This window comes from Temnothorax americanus, unplaced genomic scaffold (genome assembly GCF_048541705.1).
Source record: "Temnothorax americanus isolate GAGA-0224 unplaced genomic scaffold, ASM4854170v1 Scaffold3, whole genome shotgun sequence".
Taxonomy (NCBI): domain Eukaryota; kingdom Metazoa; phylum Arthropoda; class Insecta; order Hymenoptera; family Formicidae; genus Temnothorax; species Temnothorax americanus.
In genome coordinates this window covers 7,378,569-7,405,848 of record NW_027509442.1, presented here as the reverse complement: position 1 = coordinate 7,405,848, position 27,280 = coordinate 7,378,569, and the positions used below count along the sequence as shown (strand labels likewise).

The 27,280-nt window shown below is 39.9% G+C and overlaps 2 protein-coding genes across 10 annotated transcripts in view; one reads left to right on the top strand and one right to left on the bottom strand.

The window, feature by feature from the left end:
- The window catches only part of LOC143900272 (uncharacterized), a 227,408-nt gene that overhangs the window by 52,817 nt on the left and 147,311 nt on the right, over positions 1-27,280 (bottom strand). For 3 of the 9 annotated variants that reach the window (XM_077411418.1, XM_077411419.1, XM_077411417.1), the window contains exon 1: positions 9,986-10,674. The exons of 5 other annotated variants lie outside the window; for them this stretch is intronic. In XM_077411418.1, coding sequence (XP_077267544.1) covers positions 9,986-10,061 — 76 coding nt within the window. In that variant the 5' untranslated portion in view covers positions 10,062-10,674. Of the gene's footprint in view, positions 1-9,029; positions 9,922-9,985; positions 10,675-27,280 lie in introns of those variants that run through there. One more of the 9 variants, XR_013257741.1, reaches the window with a different exon arrangement.
- The window catches only part of LOC143900269 (18S rRNA (guanine-N(7))-methyltransferase), a 166,205-nt gene that overhangs the window by 117,511 nt on the left and 21,414 nt on the right, over positions 1-27,280 (top strand). The gene's annotated exons all lie outside the window — the stretch shown is intronic.

The window sequence follows — 27,280 nt, the reverse complement described above, 5'->3', positions numbered from 1 at the left end:
TGTGTGCGCCGCGCATCGGGCGTATCGTTCGTCACATCTTATCTTTCTACTTTCCTTAAAATCGACAAATTTGCATGTGATGTTTATCTCGTTTAATTCGATTTGTATAGCGTGATGATTATCGCTATCGGCCACGGTCCGGCTTATTATAAAGCAATGTCTGAAACGCTCATCCATTCGCATTACCATTCGCAGGCGAGTTATTCGCTTCCGCGTGGCTTTCACCTTTTGCAACAGGCGAAATGTGTGTGTGTGTGTGTTTGTGTGTGTAAGCAGGTTGCCGTAATGGCACCTGGAACAACAATGCCTCGATTTGGCGCCATAGAGTTGTTCTGGCCGCGGGGATCTGCATGCGTTAGGTACAGTGAGAACTACCTAACTCAAGAGGTGGATGAGAGAGGATCGGTTTCGATGCTATCGGGCTGCCGCCACCCGTGGCTTCTTTTCCGTTCTAGCCACGATCAGGCTTAAATCGACTCCTTTCCCCTTACTTCTGACGCAATATGTTCCACTGCCGCCGGCTAAATTCGCGCAGCTCGATGTTAATTGGTAAATAATTAAAAAAAAAAAAAGATAAATATCTAAAAAGATGCGACATTTGTGAAAAGAACGCGTGTTATTTACGGTTATTATATTAATTAAAATAATGTTTTACTCACAAAATTAATTAAACATTTTTAAAATATTTTCTGATTTATTTATATTCTCGAAGCTTAAAAAAAATTTGTGAAAACCTATAAAACAATAGTCTTTTGCAGTTTTCACGCTTCATGTTACGTATAGCGAAAACTATTTTAGACTTTCCCACGACTTGTTCCAATGAATATAACTCAACAACTATACTAAATATCGTAATTGCTTAAACCGATAAATTATTTACTGCAATGGCTCTTATCTACGATCGCTACCATTAAAGTATCATTATTTACCATTAATAACGCTTACTGCCCGACAATGCGCTACTTAATAAAGTAGTTACGCTTCGTTGCACTCTCAACCAATTATCCACAGCTATCACGGATAAGTTACTTGTATATGTTTCACTATTAAACCACAGAACGAGGATTGACACATGCCGTACATGTGCAACGAGAATCAACGATTCTCCTGCAAGATTTTCCAAGAGATGCTTCGTATAATACTGACATTTATAACAGTGCGTATCTACCCTTAGCGGTGTAACTACCGTAAGCTCTTATCGTACTACGAATGTATAATAAGCGGCAAGACGCGGCGTCAAGCCACACAAGGTGTGTGCGTTTACGTGTTTGATCTATGATCTTCCGGCGATCTTATCGGGCAGTGGAGGTAAAGGATAGAGAACAACGAAAATATAAGACCAACACCTCCGAACTCCTTCATTTAATAATTGGACTTTTATTCTTAAACGTTGTTAGATAAAATATATTAAAAGTAACAAGTAATGTATATAGAGTTTTATTATCTGTAGGCACTTTTTTAAACGTATAATATCCTTTCTCCCCCATACCGAGTTTATCGTTACACGCACATACGAATGACAGAAATATATAACAAAAATATTACATAACACCTTAGAGAAAGATTCTTTGACAAATTTCAATGCTAGTTTTTTTTATCTACGTCAAATAAATGCGTTTTATAATACGAGAAACATATTGTTTCTTTATTCATTCTAATCGCAGCAATGATATAATCGGTATTATTCAAACCCGCGCGCTCGTTGTTTGTTTTCTTTCAAACGCGTAACGCGTAAAGATTATTTCGATGCAGATTTAAAGCTAATTATAAATTGAGCTCCGACTTTTCTGGCTTCCTCCATATGTTATTTTTCGAGCATTATAATTTACCATTTTGCGTAAGCTACTTCATGATGGATAACCGGATATATGTATATGCTTAACTCTATATTTAACTAATCAAGGACGAAATGAAGTCCAACTCGACTATAGGTTTATTGCTCTTAGCAAATTTATTAAGTTAATAACGACTGTTTAGTTAAGGTGCGCCACCGTATGGCCGCGATTAATCAGATTTTACATCGTTTATAGAATGTCATAACACGGCACTCTTGACAGATTAATGATCGCATTATCCTTACCATTCATTTCACGCAGACCACACACTCCTACTGTTACTACTACTATAATGGAGACATGAATCTGTTGAATATCATCGCCTATTAAATTCGCTACGGGTTCTGAATTTTAATTTCCACATGAAGATATTGGTTTAAATTATTCATGATACCATATACTTTGTGTTGAAGTAAACAACAAAAAAATAACAAGTTTATTAAAAACAGGAATCCTTAAAATATTGCGACTTGACAATCTTCCTCACATTTCCTGTGTTAAAATTGATATTTCTTACTCTGAAATTTTGTTAATTGTAATAATTAAATTTATAATAATTAAATTAACAATTGCAATATACATTTTGTATAGATACATAATAAATCCAAACGTGTAAAGATTATAATAATTCACTGCTTTTGAATTGTCCGTTATAAAACAGCCTCGATCTGATTGATATAACTACGGGTTATGAATCACCAGATTGCCGACTATTGGGCAAAACCGATCGAACGTTCCCATTTTCGTTTCATTTTAATATTTCTAATTGCGGGCCTGTCTGTCCGATTGATCCGCAATTCGTATAATGTTCTCGTCATTATACCTCGACAACTTTAATTCCACGCTGTCGCACGACACGTCGAGAGATCAGATTGCTTCTCTATTAATCACTGGCAATTATAGTGAGAGTTGTTGCTCTTATTATGGAGTTCCTTTCATGTTCGAAGGCTCTAACAAACTCCAATTTTTTCACAAATATGTCCAACAAATAATTAGTTCCGAATTATTCGTCCCGTATATAATCACGATATATTTGCGTTATTTAAAAATTATCAACAATACAACAAACAAACACAAATTTTATGATAAGCAGATTTTTTGCAATTAATAAATAAATAGCGATAGTTTCTTGTATTTGATTGTTACAATTGTGCGCATTACAAATAATTAAATCTTATAATCTTGAAAGTTGATGTTTCTGAAATAAAATTTCGTATTAAAAAATTTTACATTTTTACTTTTTATTTTTGTATTATAGGAGTTATTTTCTTTTCGATTATATATTACAGGTTGCATAGACAATATGTATATATAATCAATATTTTAATTTTTGCAAAACTATCAAGTTTGCGATTCTGTGATTTCAAAACAATGTTGAAAGACTTAAAATTACTGTAGCACGAAGTAAAGTAGCAGTTGCAAACCTTAATATATACCACTAGTCTTAGAACACAAAATGTCTCGACGTTACATGCGTTTGTGACAGGATACACGTTTATCCTAAAATACTTGGCACGCGCTCACGTATTTCTGTTCGGGTGTATATACGACGTCTCAGCTCGGAAGAAACCATACACGAGGACTGGTCAACCCGTGGGGTTAAAACTGTACGAGGGTGGCTAGCCGTCCGAATGAAAAGGGCGACGATGTCTCGCAGTCCTCGTAGAGGAGCCGGGAGGAGATGGAAGAAAGTCGCGAAAGGTGGACGCGACGGAGGCAGTGGAGAGGAAGAGGAGGGCATCTGCCTCCTTACAATTAAACGAAGCCTCAGAAGCCCTCGAAAGCGAGCGGCCGCCGAGCAGTCAACAGCTGCGCATCTGAATACTAATTTGAAATGTTTACACACCCGCGTGCACTTACCGTGCACGCTCTTCCATCCAGACACCCACGCTCTTTCGGCTCTAGTGACTCTCCAGGGTCGGTAACGGCAAAAAATCGCTGCAGAGACTTTTGACGCCTTTAGTCGCTTTAGCTCTTCGAGCGGGTAAAAGGATACTTTAGTGGACGCAACGCGCCACCGAACGAGACACAAAGAAATCGAGAAACTTACGAAATATTATATATATACACATACATATTAACTCGCTTGTGAACGATTATTTGTTGAAATAATTGCGCTAAAATTAATTATAAAATAAATCTCCTTACATGTTTATAAATGGAAGATAACGAAATATGAATGAAAGAGCACTTTCACTGATTCTGCATATAAAAATGAAGAAGAGGAAGACAGTTGGCTGTACCGGGTTAATTCCGGGATCATCGAATCAGTGATAATTTACATTTATAAATACCGGACGTCGCTAATGAAACTTAAGCATCACAGCTCAGGAATGCTCGGAATGTCAACGGACATTCTTTGATAGACATATGCCGACGGATCGTCCTTTAAATCGTAGTGTTCTCAGTCAGTATATTTCCTCAGCTCTGAAATATATATTAATTATTTATTTATTGATTTAAGAGTATATTATAATTATATGCTGATTATAATTCTTTATATGCGCACATCATACTCATCATATTTTTTATCAAAAATATCCTTCACGTAAATGTAATTAGTAATAATTAATAAACATCCTTATATAATTGAAATTGTTACTGACAGAACCGTACAGAAATATCAACTTAAAACATGATTTTTTTTTTTACTTCTTTCTCAATAGCATTGACTGAAATCTTAAAGTAGATCGCACGATATATCATATCCACAGTTTGATTATTGAGAAAAATAATAGAATGTTATTGATTATACAAGCGGTAGGAACAATAAGCTTTAGTAAATGAAGATGAAACAAACCGTGTTCACTATTTTAAGCACGATCCGCATTTTTAAATTTTTAATTCGCGCGGAGCATTATTCGCAATCTCCTGTGAATCCCCCTCCTCATCTGCTCACTTATTTCCATACTGATCTGCCGACAGTCGCGGGCCTCCAATAAAACGAACGGTCAAATATTTATGAAGATGTAACCATTATTTTGATAAGAGGCTTCGAAGTTATACCGGTACCCTTTTCGAAACCCGTTTTAGAGTAGCAAGGGTGCTCGAGAGAGTGCGAATATAAACGCGTCCACGCTTGTCCCCCGGGGCCCGCGCTAAGATCCGACTCCTGTTTCAATATTGGGGTAAGTATAGAGGGGCCGAGAGTGAGCGGATGGATGAAATATGTTTGGGGGCGTCTCGCTTACAGCCGCGATAAGGTATTCCAAATAAACTTATCGCACACAATGCTCATTTTTCACGAACGCTTTGTCCACACGTTTCTGCGCTGATTATTATTAACTCCTTTGCCTGTGTATTTATAAGACTATAATACTCTTACATGTATTATATATGTTTTGCGTTGTATATTATTACTAGCAATATTAAATACTTTTATCAAAAATATAAAAGTAATCTAATTCGTATCGCTAAATATTTCTAAAAAGTGAAATATAATAGGAATATTTATCGATATTGTGATGCGAGTATGATTACAAATATACAAATTAATATGTGCTGCATAAATATCTACTATTTATTCAAACAAATTTTTTTATAAAATACTTTAAAATAAAAGAACGGAAATAATGTAATATGCCGCAATATCGATATATGAATTTATATTATAAATTGAGAATATTTAAAAATAATATTAAAAAAAGATATTTATATGCTTCTTTAATTATTATAGCAGCAAATAATTAATAGTTCACAATAATCTCACTATATACCCATCAATTACCAAATCTCCCTATACGATTACAGTTTCTGGATCAATGAAGTTTTAAGCATACACGATTTCTCGCAATGAATTAAACGTTTAGTTCAGTAGATTCTTCATGGAACATTCATAAACCGAGATTAAGCGGCTAGGAGAGAAAAGGGGTGTCAGAGACCGACTTGGAAAAATTACGTGCATTTTCATAAATTTTCAACAGCTTAATACTTTATGCATGCAGGATCGCGGATTTGTCTCGGTAAGCTGAGAATGTCCACGTGCGGAAGCCCGTTATATGTATAGAGCAGTTCTCTCTCTCTGCATAGGATCGTACGGGGGGGGGGGAAGGGGGGCACCCTTTTCGAGCCGCCCCTTCAGCTAAGGCTGCCCCCGCCTTATAGCCATCGTACCCGTCAGTGAAATAGAAATGGCACGCGTGGGGTAGCGCGGGCACGTGTACGCGAAGGGTGAGCCACCCTTGCATTCAAGCTCGTGTGCAAGGTGCCTTTACGGTTATTGTGCAGCGACATTCGCCACGGCATTTTATTAAAACCCATCGAAAGTTCGGACGCGACTTCGCTGGTATTCCGGCATTCCACGCGCGATATGATGTTAAATTTGTCGCGCTCGATACGTGAGCGGGGTGTCAATTAAGAGGAGCTCATACGGTAAGACGCTCGACGTAGCTACGATAATTTGCATATAAATAATTGGGTATTTGGTAATTGGGAAAATAATGAGTATTCTTGGGCGTTTATCTGAATTTAGAATGATAAGAATATTAAAATGCCGGCTCCCCAGTGCTATAGTTACTAAATAATAAATTATGGCGCGTAATGTGAAAATCTCCTACGATATGTGAAATCACTTAAACTAAAATAAAGTTATTCGGCCTTCTGTGCGTATCGGGGAATATATCCACTGCATAAACTATAATACTCACCGCGTCGCGTTCGACCAATCCACTTAACTCAACTTTTCTTTCATGTTATCCATATGAGCCCTCAATGGCCCAGTGAAGCGCGGCATCTTTTTATCGTGGGCGTTATCGATGATTGAAACGATATGGTCTATCGATGCTTTTTGCGAGCCTCGCTTTGACGTGCCTCTACATGGTACGTACTTTATGAATTCCACCCAGATATCGATGCGAGCAGCGCGGGCGTGCAAGGGCGTTATTCGCATCGAAAATCTGACGTTTGAATTCTCAACGAGCGCTGTATTTCATCGTACCGTAAACCGAAGTGCCGAATTCAGGTCTGAAAGTATATCCGAAAATCAAACATCCGATAGCTGTTCCGTAGTGAAACGTTCAAATTTACATCCGTTTGTGGATGCACTTCTGTTAGTTGTGTGGTGTCGAGGGAATATATATTAAAAAAAAAAAAGAATTTGTTGCATGTACATCTGTATTTACAAGGAAAATAATTATTTCAATAATAAATAATAAATTCTTTGCAAAGGTTCTAGAGATTCGTATTGGTATTGTTAAATTGATTATCAATTTAAGACCGACAGCAACGGCGCGGTAGTTTGCTAAGCGAAAAAATTCATAACGCGAATAATAAATATTATTAGGCACAAAAGATCCAGCCCAACACCGTATATTAGCCCAGTTTCTATCTATTTGACTGTTATCATAAACGTTCATGATTCACTTAATATGAAAATAATTACGATTTATAAAATCTGAAAAGTAAATCGTCGAATATTAATATTGCACTATTTTATTCTCCAAACTAATTCTTCTGTATTTAATAATTAATAATATCTACGTTATATATCTTTCAGTGATCATTTCTCTGTGTAAGACTTAAAAACATTTCAAGGTTCTAAATAAAAATGATAGAAATAACTAAAGTAAGTTGTATAATTTTATATCTTACTTTATATCTTAGCAATTTTATATACTCTGTATTAACTTATATATATTACGCAATATCCCCGCAATTGGTCGATTCCTCCAATCCGCACTGCTCATGTAAACAGTTAATCTATATCCCGAGCAAGAGAGAGCAGCGATGTAATGTTATGCGGCTCACAAGTCTCATTATACTTGTAAACCGTTCGAGCTTCGACATGACTTAACACACGCGCGCGTGTGTGTGTGTGTGGTGCGTCTAGGCGCGTAGGTGCACACGAAAACGAGCGAAGGTTCGTTCGACAGCGACCGAGGCGACACAGACGAAGAATGTCGGCTTATCGGTATAGGTGCTAATTGCGGAAAACACACGTATCTCTCTCTCCGAGGGATTGTCGTGCTATTTTCGCCGTTCTTCGTCGCGCGAGTGCCCGGAGTACCAATCGGCGGCGAGCGCGCGCTCGAGTTTTGCGCGTGGGCACGCGTGGTTACCCCACAGCATCTACGCGTGCCTTAGTCCACATATGCATTTGAATTTTTACGGTACGTTTACATTTCCACACCGTTTCCTCTTTCCGCCCATCTCCGCCCCTCCCTCCGCCCAACGTTGTTCCACGTACCGAGAACACAATGCCCGAGATCCGACGCCGATAAATTGATTTTTACGCGACATATGTAACTTTCTTGCCGCCTGTCTTTCTCCGCGATCCTTTATCGCCCACTTCATATGCGCGCGCGGCCACCTCTTTCTCGCCGTGGCGCTGAGGCGCGAAACCACGGATGAAGTTATGTTATACATTTACATCGGAATTAGCAAAGCTAATTCGGCCGTTCTTCAAGCGTACGAACAATGCAGCGAGCGTGTGATATAGAGTGATATGTGGCTCGAGGAAAACTATCGGTATATAAAAAAGATTTACATATGATACGTAACAATCGAGAGGCTTATTTTAAAGAGCCTCATAATACTGCAGGTACATCAAGGAAAAGATAATTTTAAAAAAAAATCTATATCTTCTCGTATGTTTACAAAAAAGATGACGCGACACGACGTTTATGCGGTAAGAGTGGTAAATTTATGTAAATATAAAAAATATAAAATGTTAATTATGCTATAAAATACCTAGTCGATACAGTTATCATATGGTGACGTAATCGAGTTATTGATAACTCGAAATACAATACGGAAACATTTACAATTTTGTCGAGGTCACAAATAGATTATTAAAAATCACCTTTTATGCTAACCGAAATCAACCACATCGCTGATGCTCATGATCAGATCATTTATATTTATAAGACTTATATCGCGCAGGATATCAGGGTCTAACACCAGCTTACTCTTTGACCTACGTGAATATATAATGCATCCGTTCAAAACTTATACGCTCTATTTTTATCATAGATAATATCGCTGTTTATATCAAAACGAGCGACAATTCGAATGTATAATGTCGCATGACAAGAACAGAATGCAAAATATAAACGGCATACATCTCATGCTTATTAATGCACGTTATTATGCACGAAAGAAGTCCTCTTTCCTATAATGACGAATTAAAAATATTTTAAAATATTTCTCGCGATAATATTAATGCCATTAAATTTCATGGCATTGTGATATTTGCAGTTCTATTTGGATTTTGATCAGATTAGCGAGCGTTTAATAATCCTCGATTAATGAAATGGACATAAAATTTGATTCCACCTCACTCTGTTATGTGAGCAAGCTTTACATACCTATCCCTAAAAAAGAAAAAGGATGGAAGCTGTTGACGTAGAGGTAGCTGGTCGGCTTTCAATCTCTTTTTTTTTTTTTTTTTACACATCAGAGACCGCCTTGTCGACATTCACATATTGCGATATTATGGATTCAACGCAATGCATATGGTTGTCACTCGCCCGCATCTTCTCATGGGGATGTATAATATCTACTCTTGAATACATACATATACGAATAGGCGGATACACATGCATTTGAATGCGTTAATATACAAGCACGTCAACGTACACGTGCGCATGTTTATGGGTACGTGAGCACTTATATAGGGGTCAGTATATATATTTTTACGTCTCCATCGGCATGTGTGGAAGACACATTCAGCATTTTAATCCGCTATGTTTTATTGATTGCGCAATGCTATAGAAATTGATGGTAGCGCATCATATTTAAGAATAAATAATACATACATTATTGTATCTTGATTTATGTACAATAACTTTTACAATGCATATACTATATTAATACATATATTTGTAATTAGTCTAATACGATTTTTATACGAGATCAAATTGTCGAAGAATATGAGTGCGCAAGTATTAATTGTAAAGTATTACGTCGCGTCAAGTATTAATTTGACATATCATGCATAATTTTATCAATATTGTAAACCATCTAGTTTCAAAATGATCATTCCCTAATGCGTGACTAAATCTCGCCAGACTTGAGTTTCTTTCGCGGTGTCGAGTAGTTAGTACTCCTTCGAAGTTGTTAACTATCCGCGTACTTGTCAGTCTCGCAGCTATAGGAAGAATGCGCGAAATGCGTGAAAGAATGTCAACTAACTTCTAATGCTTCTCTAATACCTCGCAATGTCGGTGTCGTCGTCGTCGTCGTCGCCTTCGGTAAACCAGATGTGAATTGTAAGTCAACGTCGCCCATCGCGTAACAGCTGTTGGCGTACCGCCGTTTCTACAGGACACTCGATATATTTCATGGACGACACGAATTAGGAAGCGGCGCACTAACGTGACCATCAATTACTATTAGCATTACGTATTTTTGGAAAGTCACATATGGTCGACAGAGGGTGACATCACCTTTTTTTTCTCCTAACTTGCCCGCCGTTGTATTCCAATACAACTTTTACGTCAAACAGATATGCTATACGCATAACGTCAGCTATCGTTGCGTTATTAGTCACGATACCCGTATCGTATTGCGATAATACTTTTCGATATGCATATATGCATCGGACGCCAGTAGCACGTTAGAGTCGGTATATACCTGTTCTGTAATTACATACAGATGTTACAATATGCTTTATGCGCAATTTACGTATATTTATTTGAAACAAATGGTGAATTAAGTACTTTATTATCAATTCTGTTATTATTAACGGCGCAGCACGCACACCTGTGCTTATATTACTAGATACAAGGGTATTAGCGTGCTGATAATTCTTTAAAAAAAATATTTTTATAATATTAAAAAAATAAATAAATCCCTGTCTCTCTCTCTTCGCCTCGCCCCTTCTTCTTGAACGTTCACATTTAAAAATTTATAAAGTTATTATCTAAGTAATTTAATTAGTTCAATTACCATCTCTCGTAATTTGGTTTCGGAATAATATATTCTAATGAAATTCCAAATTCATATCAGAGGGATTTCTATTTCTTCGAATGTGGGACAGCAGGCGATAATAGAACGGTGATACTGAGGGCCAGAGGCGGAGAGGAGAAGATTCAAATGTCGCTCTGGCCAAATTCACGACAATTATCGTCCCTCGTTCACGTGCCTCCGCGATAAATCTCTTCGGAAGTTGGCGCTTCCGTGCCGAAGGCGGAAACGTCGTGTCGACGTGCTGTCAAAATACGAAGGCAACGTGCCCCGCCACGTGCAACCCCCCGACCTTCGCGCCCCATCCTCGCATTCATAACTGCACTTCACGGCTATAAGACCCCGTTGCGCCTTTGTATACACGCTCGTCGCACGCGCGTGCCCCACAGTCATATCTACGAATATTACATGGAGAACAATAACACAAGAATCGCGCTCTAGTAAAGATACATACATCGTTTCTGTTACGTCGTTTTTGTTACGCGGTTTCCAACTTACGGGGAACGTTTGCCCTCGCGTTTGTCGCCAGCAATTAAATTAATTGCATGGCAACGATACGTTATTGTTACGAACTGATCTTTTCTTAACGAGAGAGTACCTACCGATAAATAATTCTTAAATGTCTTCAAAAATCAATGATATTTAGGAGAACTCGACTTTCTCAATTTTCTCTCCAGTGGCGGTGCATGTTGCAACTCAATAAGTTTCCATTCTCATCTTCGATCCGTTTAACAAGGGTTTCTCTCGCAGAAGCGTTAGTGACACCCGTGTCTAACGCTATTCCCGGTATTTCTTTTTTTAATGCGGCGTAAATCGCAGCTCGTTTTGACATAGGAACCCTTTCATTCATTATTTCTTCGGTTCACATACGGTCAAGTGAACCTGTCGGTTCCATCTGAAAAACGTTCAATAACGCACTTTAATGGAGGTAAAAAACGGTCGCGCAGCGGAAAAAAAAGGGAAAAATACACTCGGGCGCGTGTACGTTCACCCGCGCCGCGCCGGGGCGGCGTAAATTCAATCCCGGAAAATTTCACGCTGCTAACTACGACAAAATGATCCAACAGTGACATCTGTGTCAATAAGGCGAATCCTCCCGGGAATTGCGCAAGGCCGGAGAATTCGAGGGTCCGCGAACGCGATTATCCTCATTCAATCATCGATTTTATTTGGTTAATAAAACGATTATCCCGCTTCCCGTACTCTACGAGTCTATCTCTCGCTCGAAACCGTTGGGCACGGCGTACCCTCCGGGAGCGTTCGACCAAAAATGTAATTTACATCCCTTTATGTCGCGAGATTGAAATATTTGCGAATTAATCCGCGCGACAGGATTATCGCCGGCCATTATACGCGACCCTGCTCTTTGTCTCTCCAGTTGACGCTCACCATATCTTTATCTCCATCCCTCTCTCTCCCCTCCTCTCTCTCACTCTCCCGCCTTCTATCGCGCTCCTCGTCGTCCTTTTTTTCCTCTTTCTCTTCTTCCGCGAATCCTCCCGAGTCGCCGTCCGCCTTTCTCCTTCCTCTCAACCTGCCGCCCGAGGCAGAGGCTTCTCATCCTAATGATTCCCCTTTATTCAATTCAAAAATATCAGTGCTACCCCATTTTACGGAAGATTGGATTCAATTATGACTGTCAAGCGCGGGTAGACCCTTTTACCGTCGCCCCAGCTCCTTCTTGGCCCCTTACACCGGTGACACAACGTGCCAACATGTGGAATAGTTCACCTAAATGATAATTATCCCGGAATTTCGCAGTATACGTATTTAGGAGTTCAATTACCGCGCATAAATCCGAGACGTGCAAAAATATCGGGTTGACGAAGATATTTCTCTCTATTTTTCTTCTCGCCATAATCAGTTTTTAGTTCGGTTCGCACATTAATTTAATCTAGCGATTAGAATTAAATTCACGACGCGGCGAGATAGTTAAATGATCGCGGACCGGAACCGTCCTATAGGCGGGAAGAGAGGAAGAGAGGGAGAGAGAGTGACGGTCCGAAAGAGGGATGACGATGACGATATAACTCCGACCAAGGGTTGCTCAAGAAGAGCCGGGACATAATGTCGAGCCTCGGGCTGTTAAACCGGCATACAATAATCTGCGCAGCGCCAATCCCGACGGCAGCATTCAATTAATTCTCCGGCAAAATTTGTCGCTCGTATTAAATCTAGCTGGATTAAAGGCAATCTCGCCTCCACCTTCTCTTCTCCGTCCCTCGCCCCCGCCCTCGGTCTGTCTCCTTCTGGTTCCGGAATCTCTCCATCTCTCACCAGTCGATTCCGTCTTATAGAGCTTCTCCTTCGCTCATACTTCTACCCATCATCCAGCCCCGGTCCTATCCTGCAGAGTTTACGATATCTTTAAGGTCTTGCGTAGCCAGGCCAGATTGTAGTTTCAATTAAGAAACCGGCGTCATTGGCTTTGTCTTCCTCGGAGTATTGGTATTGGTGAGCGCGTTAATAATGAGTAATGAAAATTGCTGCGGATATTGCGCATTCGATGTAAAAATCGAACGAACAGTTTGTTTCATGCCACCAAATGCCTTCTCACAATCAGTTAAAAGGAAATGATTCATATTGATTGTTTTCACACTAATGCTTATTTGCATTTGATGTTCATCAATTAAAATTCAAGCTACAAACGGTAAACACAACAATAAGGTTTAACAAGGTTTCAACTTATAGCAAAAATCCGAAGGATTGAGGAATGGTTTAATTTGGAAAACATAAACTCTAGTAAACACGAAATTCGTGCACACTGAAATTTCGTGAAGAGGCAAACTGACATGTTCACTTATGGCGCAGGGTGCGTTTAGTCAGCGATACGGGTGAGTGTAAATAAGGTAACCCGTGGTCGAGGGTTCATTACTCCGCGCCGAACACGTCAGGGTCGCGACCCTGGGTTACTGGGGATCGACTGGTGGCACAAAGTATAGACAAGGCGTAAGGGTGAGAGAGGTTTCGGTGAATAGTAAAAGATAGTTCATAACACGCGCGGGGAGGCACTAATGTATAGTCAATAACAAATAAAAATTATTAATAATTATTAATTACTATCAATAACAATTTTGTGAGAAAGATACATTACGCTAATAATTTTTCAATCATTTTTATATGCGCGTTCTTAATTTTAATGGAAATCTGAATAATTTATCAGAATATTTGTATAATATAAAGTGTAACGTATTGGAACTCGTATTATATAACGCAAATTTATTAGTTTTAATAAAATCAAACGAGTCATGCGAATATTCTTAGAGATGGACGGACGAAGAATTCAGGGGGAACGCACAGTCCATTAGCGAGATTGCTTGTACCATATCCTCGTAGATGGTGCACGAATAATATCTTATGCCGGAGATTCCTGAAGAATGGATTTCATTTGGGGAAGAAATTAAATTTTAATTTATACGATAGGAGAGAGGGGATACCTCAAGTTTACTCTTTGCCATCTGACATATATAAATGGAGTTATAAATAGAATACTCGATGTAATTAATTAGAGTGTTATTCGATATAATTAATTTTTAATACTATTAATCATTTTTATGCATATCAACAAAATATATAGGTAGTTTATATACAAGATATTTTTGTTTACATATGTCCTGCAAAACATTAAAAATTCAATAATACATAGATAAAAGAGACATGTAATCCAATTGCAAAGTAACAGTATTACTTACTTAGCAGTTTTATCATTACATTTTTTATTGCTATTATTTAATCATATCTTTTCTTATCTAATGAAATAAGGTGGGAATGAAATACTCGATCAATCTCTTGTTAGGCTGAGAACTAAAGACCATTATTTCGTAATGCAGCAATGTGTGGGGCTTCAATGATGGAAGACGATAATTAGACGGAGTAACAGGATGCTTTAATATTTGTCAAGAGAGTAATCTTATATCCCCCAGAAACTAATAACAGGCTGCCCTACCAAGGTCATAGTCATGGATCAATATCACATCGCAGTTTCTAAAATCACAATTTTTCAAAATAACACATTAATTTCAGCGGGAAAAGAATGGCTGTATGACTATAGATAACGTGCAAATTTTGTAAACAAACAGCTTTGCCCCTTGGTTCCAAATTGTCTAATGAGCCAAGCAAATTTCAGGAAGCAATTCGTTCTTCTTTGTTATATATATATATCTATGTATATGCACGTCTTCACACAGATGTGCGTAATATAAGGCACCCACTTCCGTACTTACCTCGGAGTGGTTTCAAGATTGCATCGGGGGTTCGCATCTTATTACTCCCGTCATTTCCAATGTACACACACAGGTTATTGCCGGGGTATCGGATGAATGGAATTGCGATATCCTTTGCGCGGATTGGAGAGAGCCTAGGCACGAATCTAATTGGCAGGAGGATTACCGATCGATGTCGGTATCTCTCCTGAAATTGTATTCGGATCACCTGCATGTTTCAATACTGCGTGCAGAGAAGATTGAAGGAGCTATTTGGAAGGGGAATTCTATGTATCGCAACATAGCGCTTTCGATATAGTCGTCTTCTCTCTCTCTCTCTCTCTCTCCCCCTCTCTCTCCAATCAATGATTAGGAATTATTACATCTATTTCTCACTAACAATAAGTTGTCTCTTAACAAAATATAATATCTATAATTTTTATAATTTAAATGTTCCGATATTGAATACGTTATTTCGAGCACAATAGATAACGTGAAATTCTCCCCGTATCCCCAAAAAGTATCAGGAAGGTTTAGAGAACGATACAGTTGCTCGATTGTAACTATATTGAATTATTTTTACGTAATTACTTTCAATATACACTTCGTTAAGTTTTATTCTAGTAGTGCTCGTAATATCGGTGTTCAGTTACGTTTCAATTACGATGCCGTAATTTAAATTAGCTTCTCACCGTGGCAATGAGTTCTGTGTAAATTGCGTAAATATTAATTTCACGGGCGGGCATAAATAACTGTAAATCGTTCTTGCGCGCTTAAGTTATCGTAATAAACGTCGCGAGTCGAGAGCACAATGTGTAAAGTGCTGGGTGTAAAGTTAGCCTTGGCCGTGTCTATCCGTGGGGCCACGCTGGCAAGTACGGGAAGGTTATAACGGCGCCATAACCGTATACATTCGACGACAATAATCGTTTTATGGTGGTCGGCAATATCGGCGGGTCGCACCGCCGCGGAAATTGATATCCTCCACCTACAACAGGCGCTAAAGTTATAGCGAGTGCGAACCGGTGCGACGCGACGCGGCGCGGCGCGGCGCGGCCGGAACCCCGGTGTGACCGATTGAAAAAAAAGTTCAATTTGCTGCCTCACAACGCGACTGGCCGTACGAGATTTTTCATCGGTTCCTTTGACACCATTCAAATAATCATAATCCTACACTCGACGACTCGACAAAACGTGGTGATTTAATTAAATTTACGTTGTAGTATCCACATAATAAACTAATTACATCTCATTGCACGTAAAATTTATATATATATATATATATATAATATATATAATAATTTTATTTCTGTCTTTAATTTTATTTTTCAAAGATTAAATTACTATTACTTCTCTTTCTCTCCTTCTTATTTCTAATAATTCATCTTATCGAATTAAGAAAGAAAAAAAGAACAAAGCAAATATAGTACGTAAACGGTTTATTTATATTCATCAGATATGATAGTGCTCTATTTACGTTTTTACATCAAATAAGAATGAGATAGAATTGCAAAAAAAGTTTTAGAATCACGCAGCGAGTAAATCGCGATGATGGAACGCAGGTATGCGAGAAAAACTGATGGAAATCGCATGAAGAGAGAAGAAAGCGCACGTAGCTAGGCCGCGTTTCTCTCGTCGCGTCGGGGAATTGGCCATTCCTCTCCTATTAATTCTTAAACAATGCGTCATCGGCGCGGTCGACGTAGTCGCGATTGTCCGGCCTCGGCGCGGCGCAGCGCGCTGGTGTCTGAACCTTCGCCACCCCCCTCGGTCGGTCCGCCACCACCCTCGTCATTGCCCATTCAGTCCCAGCCGGGGAAGCAGCCGCAACCCGCACTGGAAGGTCGAAATTGGAAATAAAACGGCAGCAATAGGGCGGCGGCAACCGCGTGGACGAATGCCCAATTCTATCCGGCAGAGCCGCTCTCCCTCTCTCTCTCTCTCTCTCTCTCTCTCTCTCTCTCTCTCTCTCTCTCTCTCTCTCTCTCTCTCTGTACCTCGTCACACAGGAACGCATATAGACCCGATGGACGATGTGTACGATTTTCCATCACGCGACCTGTGTCCGGTGGCTGGCAGAAACTGAAGGCGAAGAGAGAAGGGGAGGACGCGCGCGCGAAGGGGATGAGAAGGGGAGGTGTGAGGGGGAGGAGAGAGGGCATGCGGAGCGCGGCTTCAGCTGGCAGGCGAGAAACGAACAAGTCACGAGGTCCACGCGTTCGAGTCTGACTGGGATTCGAACTGTGGACTGGTTACGCATAGCCTATCCGAGGGGGGCAGCGGGGGACGCGAACGCGAGCGGTAGCGCGAGAGCGCGGCCGAGGGGGTATCCCCGGTTGTGTCGATGGATGCCGAAAAGAGAGTGCGAGAGCGAGGGAGGAGAGGGTGGTTTTTTTCCAATCAAGCAACCTGCTGAATTTGTTTTTTCCCCGAAACGTCGCTGCCGTTTCAAAGTTATTGATTGCCATCGGGAAGGTGGAACCGATGGGATGGGAGGGAAGCCGAATTGAGCGGGGGAGGAAGGCGGGGGGGCGACGGGAGAGGGTGGCTTGAAAGGGGACAGGCGGGTACGAAGTGCGGTGGTGTGAGGGGAGGAGGGCGGGAGGCAGGACGTTTCGGTATATAGAGAAGATAGGTACGAGCAGCACTGTCGCTCGTTTCGTTCCGTTTCGTTTCGTTTCGCCTCGTCCCCGTTTCGGTACGTTACGTTACGTTTGCTCGGCCGTGCATCTCCTCGCGCAATATAGGGGCGGAATAATAATTACGAGAGGGAAAGAGAGAAAGAGAGGGAGATGGTGGCGGGCCAGTGTCAATGATTGCCGATGGTTTCGACCGGCGAAAGAATAAAACGTCGCCCAGTATAGATGAAGAGGTGTGCCCCAGAATTGCAACGGCAAATCAAACGTGACGATCAAAAGTTGACGATGTCGACCGAGCTGGGAATAATTATCCCGTCGGTGTATCGGAAAAATTGTACCCGCTAATACACGGACGATTAATCTTTTAGAAAGCTTTAAATCGCTACCACTTTCTCTTTTTATCTGTCCGTTTCTTTCGCAAATTTGGGAGTAGATTTTTCTTCAACTAAATTTTATCAAACGTTATAGATATCATGACGAGACATTAGAATTTTGTTTAAATTTGATTCACCTGACTGACCTGACATTAATTAAAAAGATTTCCATTAAAAATATTCTTCCTTTTTTGACGTCTTTATTTATGCAACGTCGATATTTAAAAATTGTCTTATTTCTAGTCACTTATATCGCGTAAACTGTAAACGATCGTTTTCTCGCGGAATGTTCGTTTGTAAGTATGAACGTCGATCTCCCGTTCGATCTTCGAAGGCGAGACTGTTTTTGCGAGCTCTGTGGAAGGAAACAATTGAAAATTACCGACAGTCTCTTTGCATCCATAACGAGAACAGCCTCCTCATAAGGAGGCCCACCATTAACGATCGACGCCGTATGAGATACACACGCTCCTACCTGAGAAGGTATACCCGCTCTATAAATTTATCGCCGCTCCGCCGTTTTTGTCATCCTCATTTATCGAGACTTGACAAGATTCTTGACTTTTTAACGATAATCCGATTACGGTGGCGCGCAACGACAATTTTACAGCGAAACGCGATACCCGATTTGAAATCGCTCGGAAGACAAATGTACTCCTCCGTTAGCAGAGCATTTCCAAAATGTCGAGTTAATACCATGAAAGCTTATGACCTTCCCGAAATTAACCAATTTGTGCAAACTGCTCGCCTCCCCATGATCAAACGCTGAATCCGAGAGATGAAGCGGACCATTCGGAATGCTTTGGATTAATTAACTATATGTAACATAGCATATATGTATGTGTATGCGATACAAACCCTATATTTGCATTATAACTAGAAGTAATTTAAAATTTTTAAATAAATTACGCGGTCGTGTCAATAAAAAAATACACTAGCGATTTTTTTCTCGTTTTATGAGAACTTACAATAAGCAACGGATTTTGGAAAAATATATGATGAAATTTTTAAATCGCCGATGATTTATTAACGTCGAAACTTCCGACGTCTGGCGATTTCAAGGTCAAATTCACGTCATCAGAGACCAGCGGAGGCAAAGAGGATACGTGACATTCTTCTGGCGCATTACGTTGCGACGTAATATACAGTCAGTCGGCTTTCTTTAACGACAAAGGCCTCACCGGGAACTGACAAAGGCATATAGGGCGACCGGCATATTAGAACGGTATGCGGAGCTCTCGGTGGATCTCGTTCTTCTCGCACATAATAATGCAACAGAGCCGCAAAGGCGAACCTGACTCGGCCTCAACTGGGGCCCCCTTCAGCCCTTGCGTCACCAGATGTCATCACGGGGACCTACGCTGATTTACATCGTACGGGTCCCGCGTAGGAATCCGCAAGCGGGAGCCCCACCGCTGCGACTTTATATACATAAAATATACGGTCGTCATATCGTTATGCCTTCTCCTCAACGGCACAACTATGGCTATTTGTGGAGCACGTGAAACTTGACAAAGGGAGCCGCAAAACTTTGCCTTTCCATTCAGTGCCGGCTTGGTCCACCCTCAGTCCACCCTCCCCCCAACATAGCGAACGTGAAAACTGCGAGGTAGATTTGGCGACTGAAATATCACGGATTTAACGGCAATTTTTTTAACTTTTACTGATGTGATAACGGAATATTTTTCCATTACATAATTATGATTGATAAATATAATTAAACGCTTTTTTTAGAAGTATTTATTAATTAAGTAATCGTGGCTTTAATAATTTTACAATTAAGAAATATTAGGTTTATTCTATTTAAAAAAATGTATTTGTTTTAGACAATTATTTTGATTAACCAAACACTATTTAGGAACATTTATACGGTAACTTTAGCGATTTTCGATTGGAAGACTTGATTAGAAGACACTCTCGATTGACGTTCCACTCGATGGGAATTCCGTCGGTAATCGGTTTTTATTGGACCGAATTAATTTATTACGGTCTAATCGGCCAAGGTTACGGGTACAACGAACGCGGCGAGTTTCCAGCAATCGAGATAAACAATTGATTTATCGGTGAAAAAAGACAGGCGCTTGCACGCTATACGTAATACCACGGAACACAATTTTGTTTTCCGTCGGCGCAAATAAAACTGTCATGGCGCGAGTGCTATGGCGATAAAGACACCTTCGTAAATCGTAATACTGAAAACCACTAATATCCTTTGTCGCGCTCGGCAGCCGCGTTATTTCACAGAGCGTTTCGATTTAACGCACAAATGGCTCTCTGTACGGCCACAGTGTGCCTACAGAGCCAGTCGGATCCGGTATCCCGGTCCTTTGATATCCATCGATGAAACGATTTATCTCTGTCCGCGCGTACTTTCAATCCGAGCGGGACACCTCTCCATCGGGACATCCAGGATGCGGGGTACACCTAACCATGAAGGGGAACCACTACCATGAGGCACTCGACATTTCTGCATCTAACCGAGCGTCGCGACTCGTTTTACGAATTGCTCGTTTCCGTTGATCAGTGGGGATCGTTTCTGCCGAAGTTGCAGCGCCGATTTTACCAATAATTCCGCGAACTTTCTGACATCGGTTCTGCGCGCGCATTCGTTAGACGAGATAAAGATTTATATGTTACAAATTTATTCCCCACAAATTTTATATGATCCTATAATCCTTATATACTTATTTAAATGTAACTCTCTCTGACAAACGGCATTTTTTCCGGGCCAAGCGCAGATGTTCGTAAGATATTATAATCATTGTTGCACAGTTATTTCAAGATAAGGTTTTACCAATAGCTTTGTATATTTCTTTTGAATATAATTTGCAGTCCTTTCATATCTTTGCTTGAAGACATTCTTTAAAAAAGGCGACCCAGATTCTTTGAATCAAAGCCTCGGAGATCCTTTCTTAAATCCGAGACTTCCGTGCCGAAAGGAAAGGTGTTGAAATTATATAACTTATATATTTGATTCGTATCATTGATCGTTTGGCTGAAGTGTTAAATCGAAATCGAAATTACATAAAGATTTTTCAAATAAAATCTTGACTTATATTCAAAAAAGAAAAATATTATTTTTAAAAAACACTTTCCCTCGCGTAGCGACCACCCTGTATTCTTGACGCAGAAACGTTCGCCATTTAATTACGACACGGTGTTTCGTCCGATCGCCGGCGAGAGAGAACGTCAAAAGTTGCACATCAGAAGTCAACTTCTCGGTACGGTCCGCTTGTTATGGCGCTATATGCTCACGACAGAACCGGAGAGTGCCGCGGTTGGCACGAGAGAAACAACATGCCATATCGGAGACACCTGTTAGTGCTACAACGAGCCAACCTACTCAGCTATAAATGTATCACAACCTTATGAATTGAAAAGAGAGGGAGCCGAGAGGGGAGGGCAAGAGAGCCTGCACAGCGGGAATTAAAAGCGCGTTGTCATATTATAATCGTATTATGGCGAGCTCGAGCCAGCCGCCCCGGCGGTGACAAAAACGAGTGCCGCCATGCTGAGCTATCTTCCACGTTGCACCACAAAGATCGCTTGCTGATGTGTAGAGCGGAGCAATACAAGTATACGCGAAGTATGATCCGTGTGTATAAGAGAATGAAATTATTCGATTTATTTTGTAAGTTATAAGTGTTATACATTCGTAATCAAACTGTTCCCCCCCCCTTCCCACGAAACTGATTGTATAAGAATTGAAACCTATTAAATAGCTAGGTTTAATAGATTCCATAAAGAAAAATTTAAAGAATTTGAAAAAAATGAATAAAAAACTTTGTGAGATAAATATTTAATGTTTAGGAAAAGGCTTCTTCTCTTTGTTCCTCTTTATTATACAAATAACTCTGAACTGATACCGAAATGCATAATTTGTAAAATGTCGCTTATATTTGGCTCTTTAAAGATATTATTTAACTTATATTGGCGTTATCTCAAATATTAGGTACATTCGATCACTGAATAAATAACATACGTAAAGATATGTTTCGATTTGAGCATAAATGATATGTAATAAAGTGAGAGAAAAGTCTTTTAGCGAAATACTGATAACGGCGACGCTCAAGCAGTCACGAAGAAGAGGGAGAAAGAGAGAAAGACGCGTATCGATAGGACGAATGACGACAGTCCGAGAGCTCCTCGTAGATAATGAGGCTGACAAGGAAAGGTATAAGGCCGAATGAGATAGCAGGCGGAGAAGAGCGAAGGAGACACGATCGCGAGGACGGATTCCTAACTTGCGACAGAAGGAGGTACCAACGGCATCGCAGGCACCGGGGATAGACGTCGTCGCGAAGTGCAAAGTGTAACAAATCCAGCTTTCACCCAAGGCAGACAGGGAGACAATTTATGTGGCTCGTGGTTTCGTTTTGTTCTAAGGCCGATCTCGGGATGCTACTGCAACGAAGAGTCAGCCTGCTTGCCCGTGCCTGCCTATTACTTGCCTGCTTATTTCTATGGAAGTGAAATCTTATACGGTATGGTAACGCGGTAAATATTCATTCTTCGACTACATATGAACGTCGTACGTCATAAATAAAAAAAACTGAGATGATTCATGCCGATTCATTAATCTTTCATACGCTCATACGTGAAAGCAAAACAGAAAGAGAAAAGAACGTTTTTTTTTTGTTTTTTTCCCCAAGAAAATTGCGTTAATATTAAAGAAGCAAAAAAAAAGAGCAAACCATCGGTCATAATTTTTATTATTCTATATTTAGTGAGTAAATTTATGGCATATTCGTATACACAAATGATTTTAAATAATCTCAAAATTAATTGTATTTAAAAAAATTGCAAGCAAAAACTGCTTATCAAAAGATCAGCAAGTATAATGTTCAGTGAAAAATTTTAATAATAATTATATAAAAATTCTATCAAAGCAATAATATTGCTATGGATGAGGGCGGCCGTCAAAGAAGACGGATACTTGCGCGCCAGCGCAAACAGGTTTTCACGACACGCTAATAGCGTCTTCGCCCCATTAATTGGTATTTATTATAATTGGTGCTCATACTTGCTCGTAGCGTAAGATAAGACGGCACGGATAGGCAACACCGAAGCCATCGACTTTGGAGACAGAGACACCGTTGATAATATTATAACGAGTTAGGGGGGTCTCCCATTAACATATAGTAAATGCCTGGTCCTCGAAAGCGATGTCCAGTCGTGGGAACTCTTAAAGAAGACCGGGAAAGAGATCTCAGGACGATTCTTCACGCCCAGGTAGATACCAACCCTTCGCGGAGGCTCGGCGAGGCGGTTGCCTTGGGATCTAAACTATGGCAGGGAAGGGCGTGATTTGACATTCTGGTCGAGGGTGCTATAACTCACTACGTTAGCCCACCTGGAAAACTGACTGAATGCTAGTGAGGCGTCCGTCCGTCGACAACATTCAAGTTAAAATCATTAACTTTTAAATGATCAATTAATCATTAATGGGGTCAATTTTTCTCGGTAAACCATTGTGTATTGCACACAATGAATTGGATTACGTAACGTGGATTAAAGAACGCTAAGAATAAAAGACAGATAAAAAAACCAAGAGGGAAGAAAGGAAGAAAAAGGGAGAGAGAGATAGAAAAAGAAGCAGAACAAGACGGCACGAAAGGAAAAAGGAAGGAAAAGAGGAAAAGAAATAAAAACAAATAATAAAGAAAATAAAATTAATGCTGTACTCTAAACCAGCTACTATCCTTCAAGTTTTATTTATGAACTGGCTACCTTCGTTATTAATACAGACGATATATAACTTGTTGCTAAAAAAAAAAAGAAACTGAGCTTTATCCAGCTGAGCCTTATTCAGCTAAGAAGAGAAAGTATCCATTTTTATTACCAATATACTTGCTTCTAAATACTGTAAAGTGTAAAACATTCTTTACATACAAAGTAAAAACTAACAATTAATCACATAACTTTCACAATACTAGTAGCAAGTTACAATGTCAGTGAACAGACAATAAATATGAATATCACAGTTGTCGACTTATAGTTCTGATCTGTGGATCTGTATATTTATATGTAATATATATATTTTTTGCTTATTTTTTCAATATATAGATTTATCTTCTGAAAAATATATATTGCCTAATAGTTTATAAAACTTTATGTGTGCACATATTAATATATAATTAATATAAATTACAATAAAGTAAAATAAAAAAATAATATTGATATATGAAAGCATTTTTGTGCAATTTGAATATAGAACATTCGAATTTCATCGCTTTTCTCAACTGAAAGAATTAATATTTGTTTTCAATTGTATAAAAAAAAATGAATACATTTTTCGATAGAACAAGTCAGTCTCGAAAAAGGATTAATATTTATATCTTTCAATCGTACACAACATTAAAATGAACATTTCAATATGAAGAAATTTGTGAAGAACGACAGATAAATTGAAAAGTCCAGACGTTTACCGTAGTATTTGCAAGGAAATGCATGCCACTGTAGTAGCATACTTTATTCAAAAGTACTTTCAGAGAAGAGCGGAGCACGAACTCTCGCAGCCGCTCGCCCATTCCACGCCCGGCGGGATGCGCGCCGAGTCTTTTTCAATGAATACCGAAAACTTTGCCTGAATATTCACCGCCGCTGCCGCGTGATATTAGTTATACTTAATTCAGGCTACCGTGCCGATGTGAGAATCTCTGAGGCGGAGGAGTGTTATACCCTGCCGGGCCGGGAGGTAAATCAGCGAGAGATATATCTCTTCAAAAGAGGTTCTCTCTCGGATCCGGTGGCCGGCCTCAAACGGCGGCGCGCGATCCCTACCGCACCGTTCGCGCAGATCTTTTATTTGAGATCCATCGCGCGCGCAACTTATGTTTTCATTAGGCTTTCAGGTTGGATGAGACTTTTAGAACAGTTTCAGCTGTGCCTCGAGGCTCTCTCTTTACCTATACAGCACGTGGTTTTCTCGGGCGTTGAACACCTACGCGCGGGTGCAGCTGCTCCGCGGGATCGCGTAACGCTCGCACGTTGCATGTGCCGTGCGAACGAGCGATTGTGCACGTGCCTATACGAAATTCTTTTATTTTGATTTGCACCTTTCTAAAGTTCGCGCGTATACGTCGACTACGTACGTAGCGCTTCTGCGCGCGATTAAGTGAAATACGTGCGCGAAAGCGAGAAAGAACCCGGCTCGATTTTCGCCGGATGGACTCGGTGGTTCATGACGCGTAAATCTAATTTGTAAGTGCACGCTTTGTGATCGCCAGGTATCCCCCTTTGAATCTGCCTCTTTCGATCTGCCGGGTAGATATAGAGCAGCGCGGTTTGACGTAATATAATGCCGCGGCCTGCTATGTAATCGCCGCTCTGCGAATGTGTTGTGAAGGTTGTGGGAGGTTTGAGAGAGAGCTTCGTCGTAGATCGCTGAATCCAGGTTATAAACATAGGTAAACATTCAAATTCGCGACGTAATTGTACGCACAAAATTGATAGTATTTAAAAGATTGATTTTATCTATTACAATTCGTTCTTAGCTTTTTCTTTATTAAAATATATAAAATGCAATTCTCAAAATTTAAAAAAATAAATTAGATTAAATGTAGGAAAAATTGATATTTTAATTAATATTACGCGGCATGAGAATTCAAAAGGGTACACATATAACGTAAAATAAAATCATTTCCGTAAATACGTTTTGCGAAACGTTTACAAGATAACGCGAAAGTGTAACGATAACGTGATAGAATAATCTTAACCCGCGCTCTAATAATAGGATAGAAACCGGGTATGAGATCCGCGTCAAGATAAATGATAATGCATAGTTTATACGGAAATACGAACGCATGCATACGTATAAAGACTGTATAGAGTATGCATCCATCCGTCTCCGCCGCTTGTGCGTTATAAACTAACACCGAAGTTAAATGAATTCGAAATGATCGATAAACTTTATCATTGATCAATTAAACTTTGTACCGTGTGAGTGACGGGCGTTGAGATAGACGCAAGAGGGTGGCAGGTGGATGTGGAAGGGGTGGTTTATTTAATGAACGCTAAATGCGGTGTCCCTGCCAGTGTCGACGTCGTCGTTCCATAAGATGGCGACGCGGAACGACGACGACGACGACGACGACGACAAGAAGGTGTAGCGCGTCGCATCATCGTTTTTCTCCTGTCTCGCATTTGTAAAGTTTAAACTACCGCGTGATTTGTATTCCGCGATTTGTATGCTCTTACACGTGCTCAAGTGTCTAACTAAATCCAAACGAGAATTTTGGCTTTAAAAACATTGATTTTGTTTTATCGACAAATTTCTAGAATATAAGAAAATGTGCGAAAGATCCGAAACACCTTCATTACGCAATACAATATCCATAGCGAGTTTTGTAACGAGCGAATAATTAAACGTGCGATCGTATTCTCGATCATTTTCCAGGCATCTAAACCAGCTATTCAATATACTCGCATGACAAGTCCCTCATTTACATCAACTACTGACGGAACACAATCGAAACGTTTCACAAACCTATAATAACAATCGGTCGGAATGCGATCAACGAGCGAGAATTTTGCTTAATGGTTTTAATTGATCCGTTGTAAGTTTTACAAGTGCACGCAATTTGAAACAGCCAACGATAATGCTATACGGGTTTAAATTGTATTTACGCGTAAAATATACGACGCGCGTTTGCTAAACTACTTAATTATATACTTGAAATCTGATTGATAACGTTTAACATCACTTTTCTTTAAACGATTATTTTTTGCATATTGTATTAAGGATGAAGAACACTATCAATGCCGTTATAATTTTTGAAACACATTTGCCAAGTAAAAGCGTCAATACATCATTGTATAATATACGTTTTAATACACTGTACATGCATTAATCATTTACGCTCTACAATACATGGCCGCAATGCGGAAACGTACCATCAAGAGCACCAACTCGAGCTAGAAACGCTGCATATGCGATACACCATACACCTGCATAAATGTTCGCCAAACACGCGTGGATAGGTTAGGCAAATTCGCCACTTGTTTACTCGGGGCTGTCGTGGTATAAGCCTCGATAGAGATGTAAACTCGAATTAGGCCTGACTACCAACGTGCGAGCTTTTCCCTTGCGTGCGCTCAAGCGATATTCCATGCCCTATCCAAACTTGCGGCGAAACCGCGCTTAACACGCGCACGTTACCTCCTTCCGCTACTCCTCCGCCCTCTTACTTACATACGTACGAACGTAATAACAGCAACGATAATTTTACGTGTTCGTCAGAAGTAAAAGCCTGTCGGCATTAGTAGAAAAATCGAAAATATTTTAAGGGAGAAATGCATTGTTCTGCTATGTCATATAACTTACA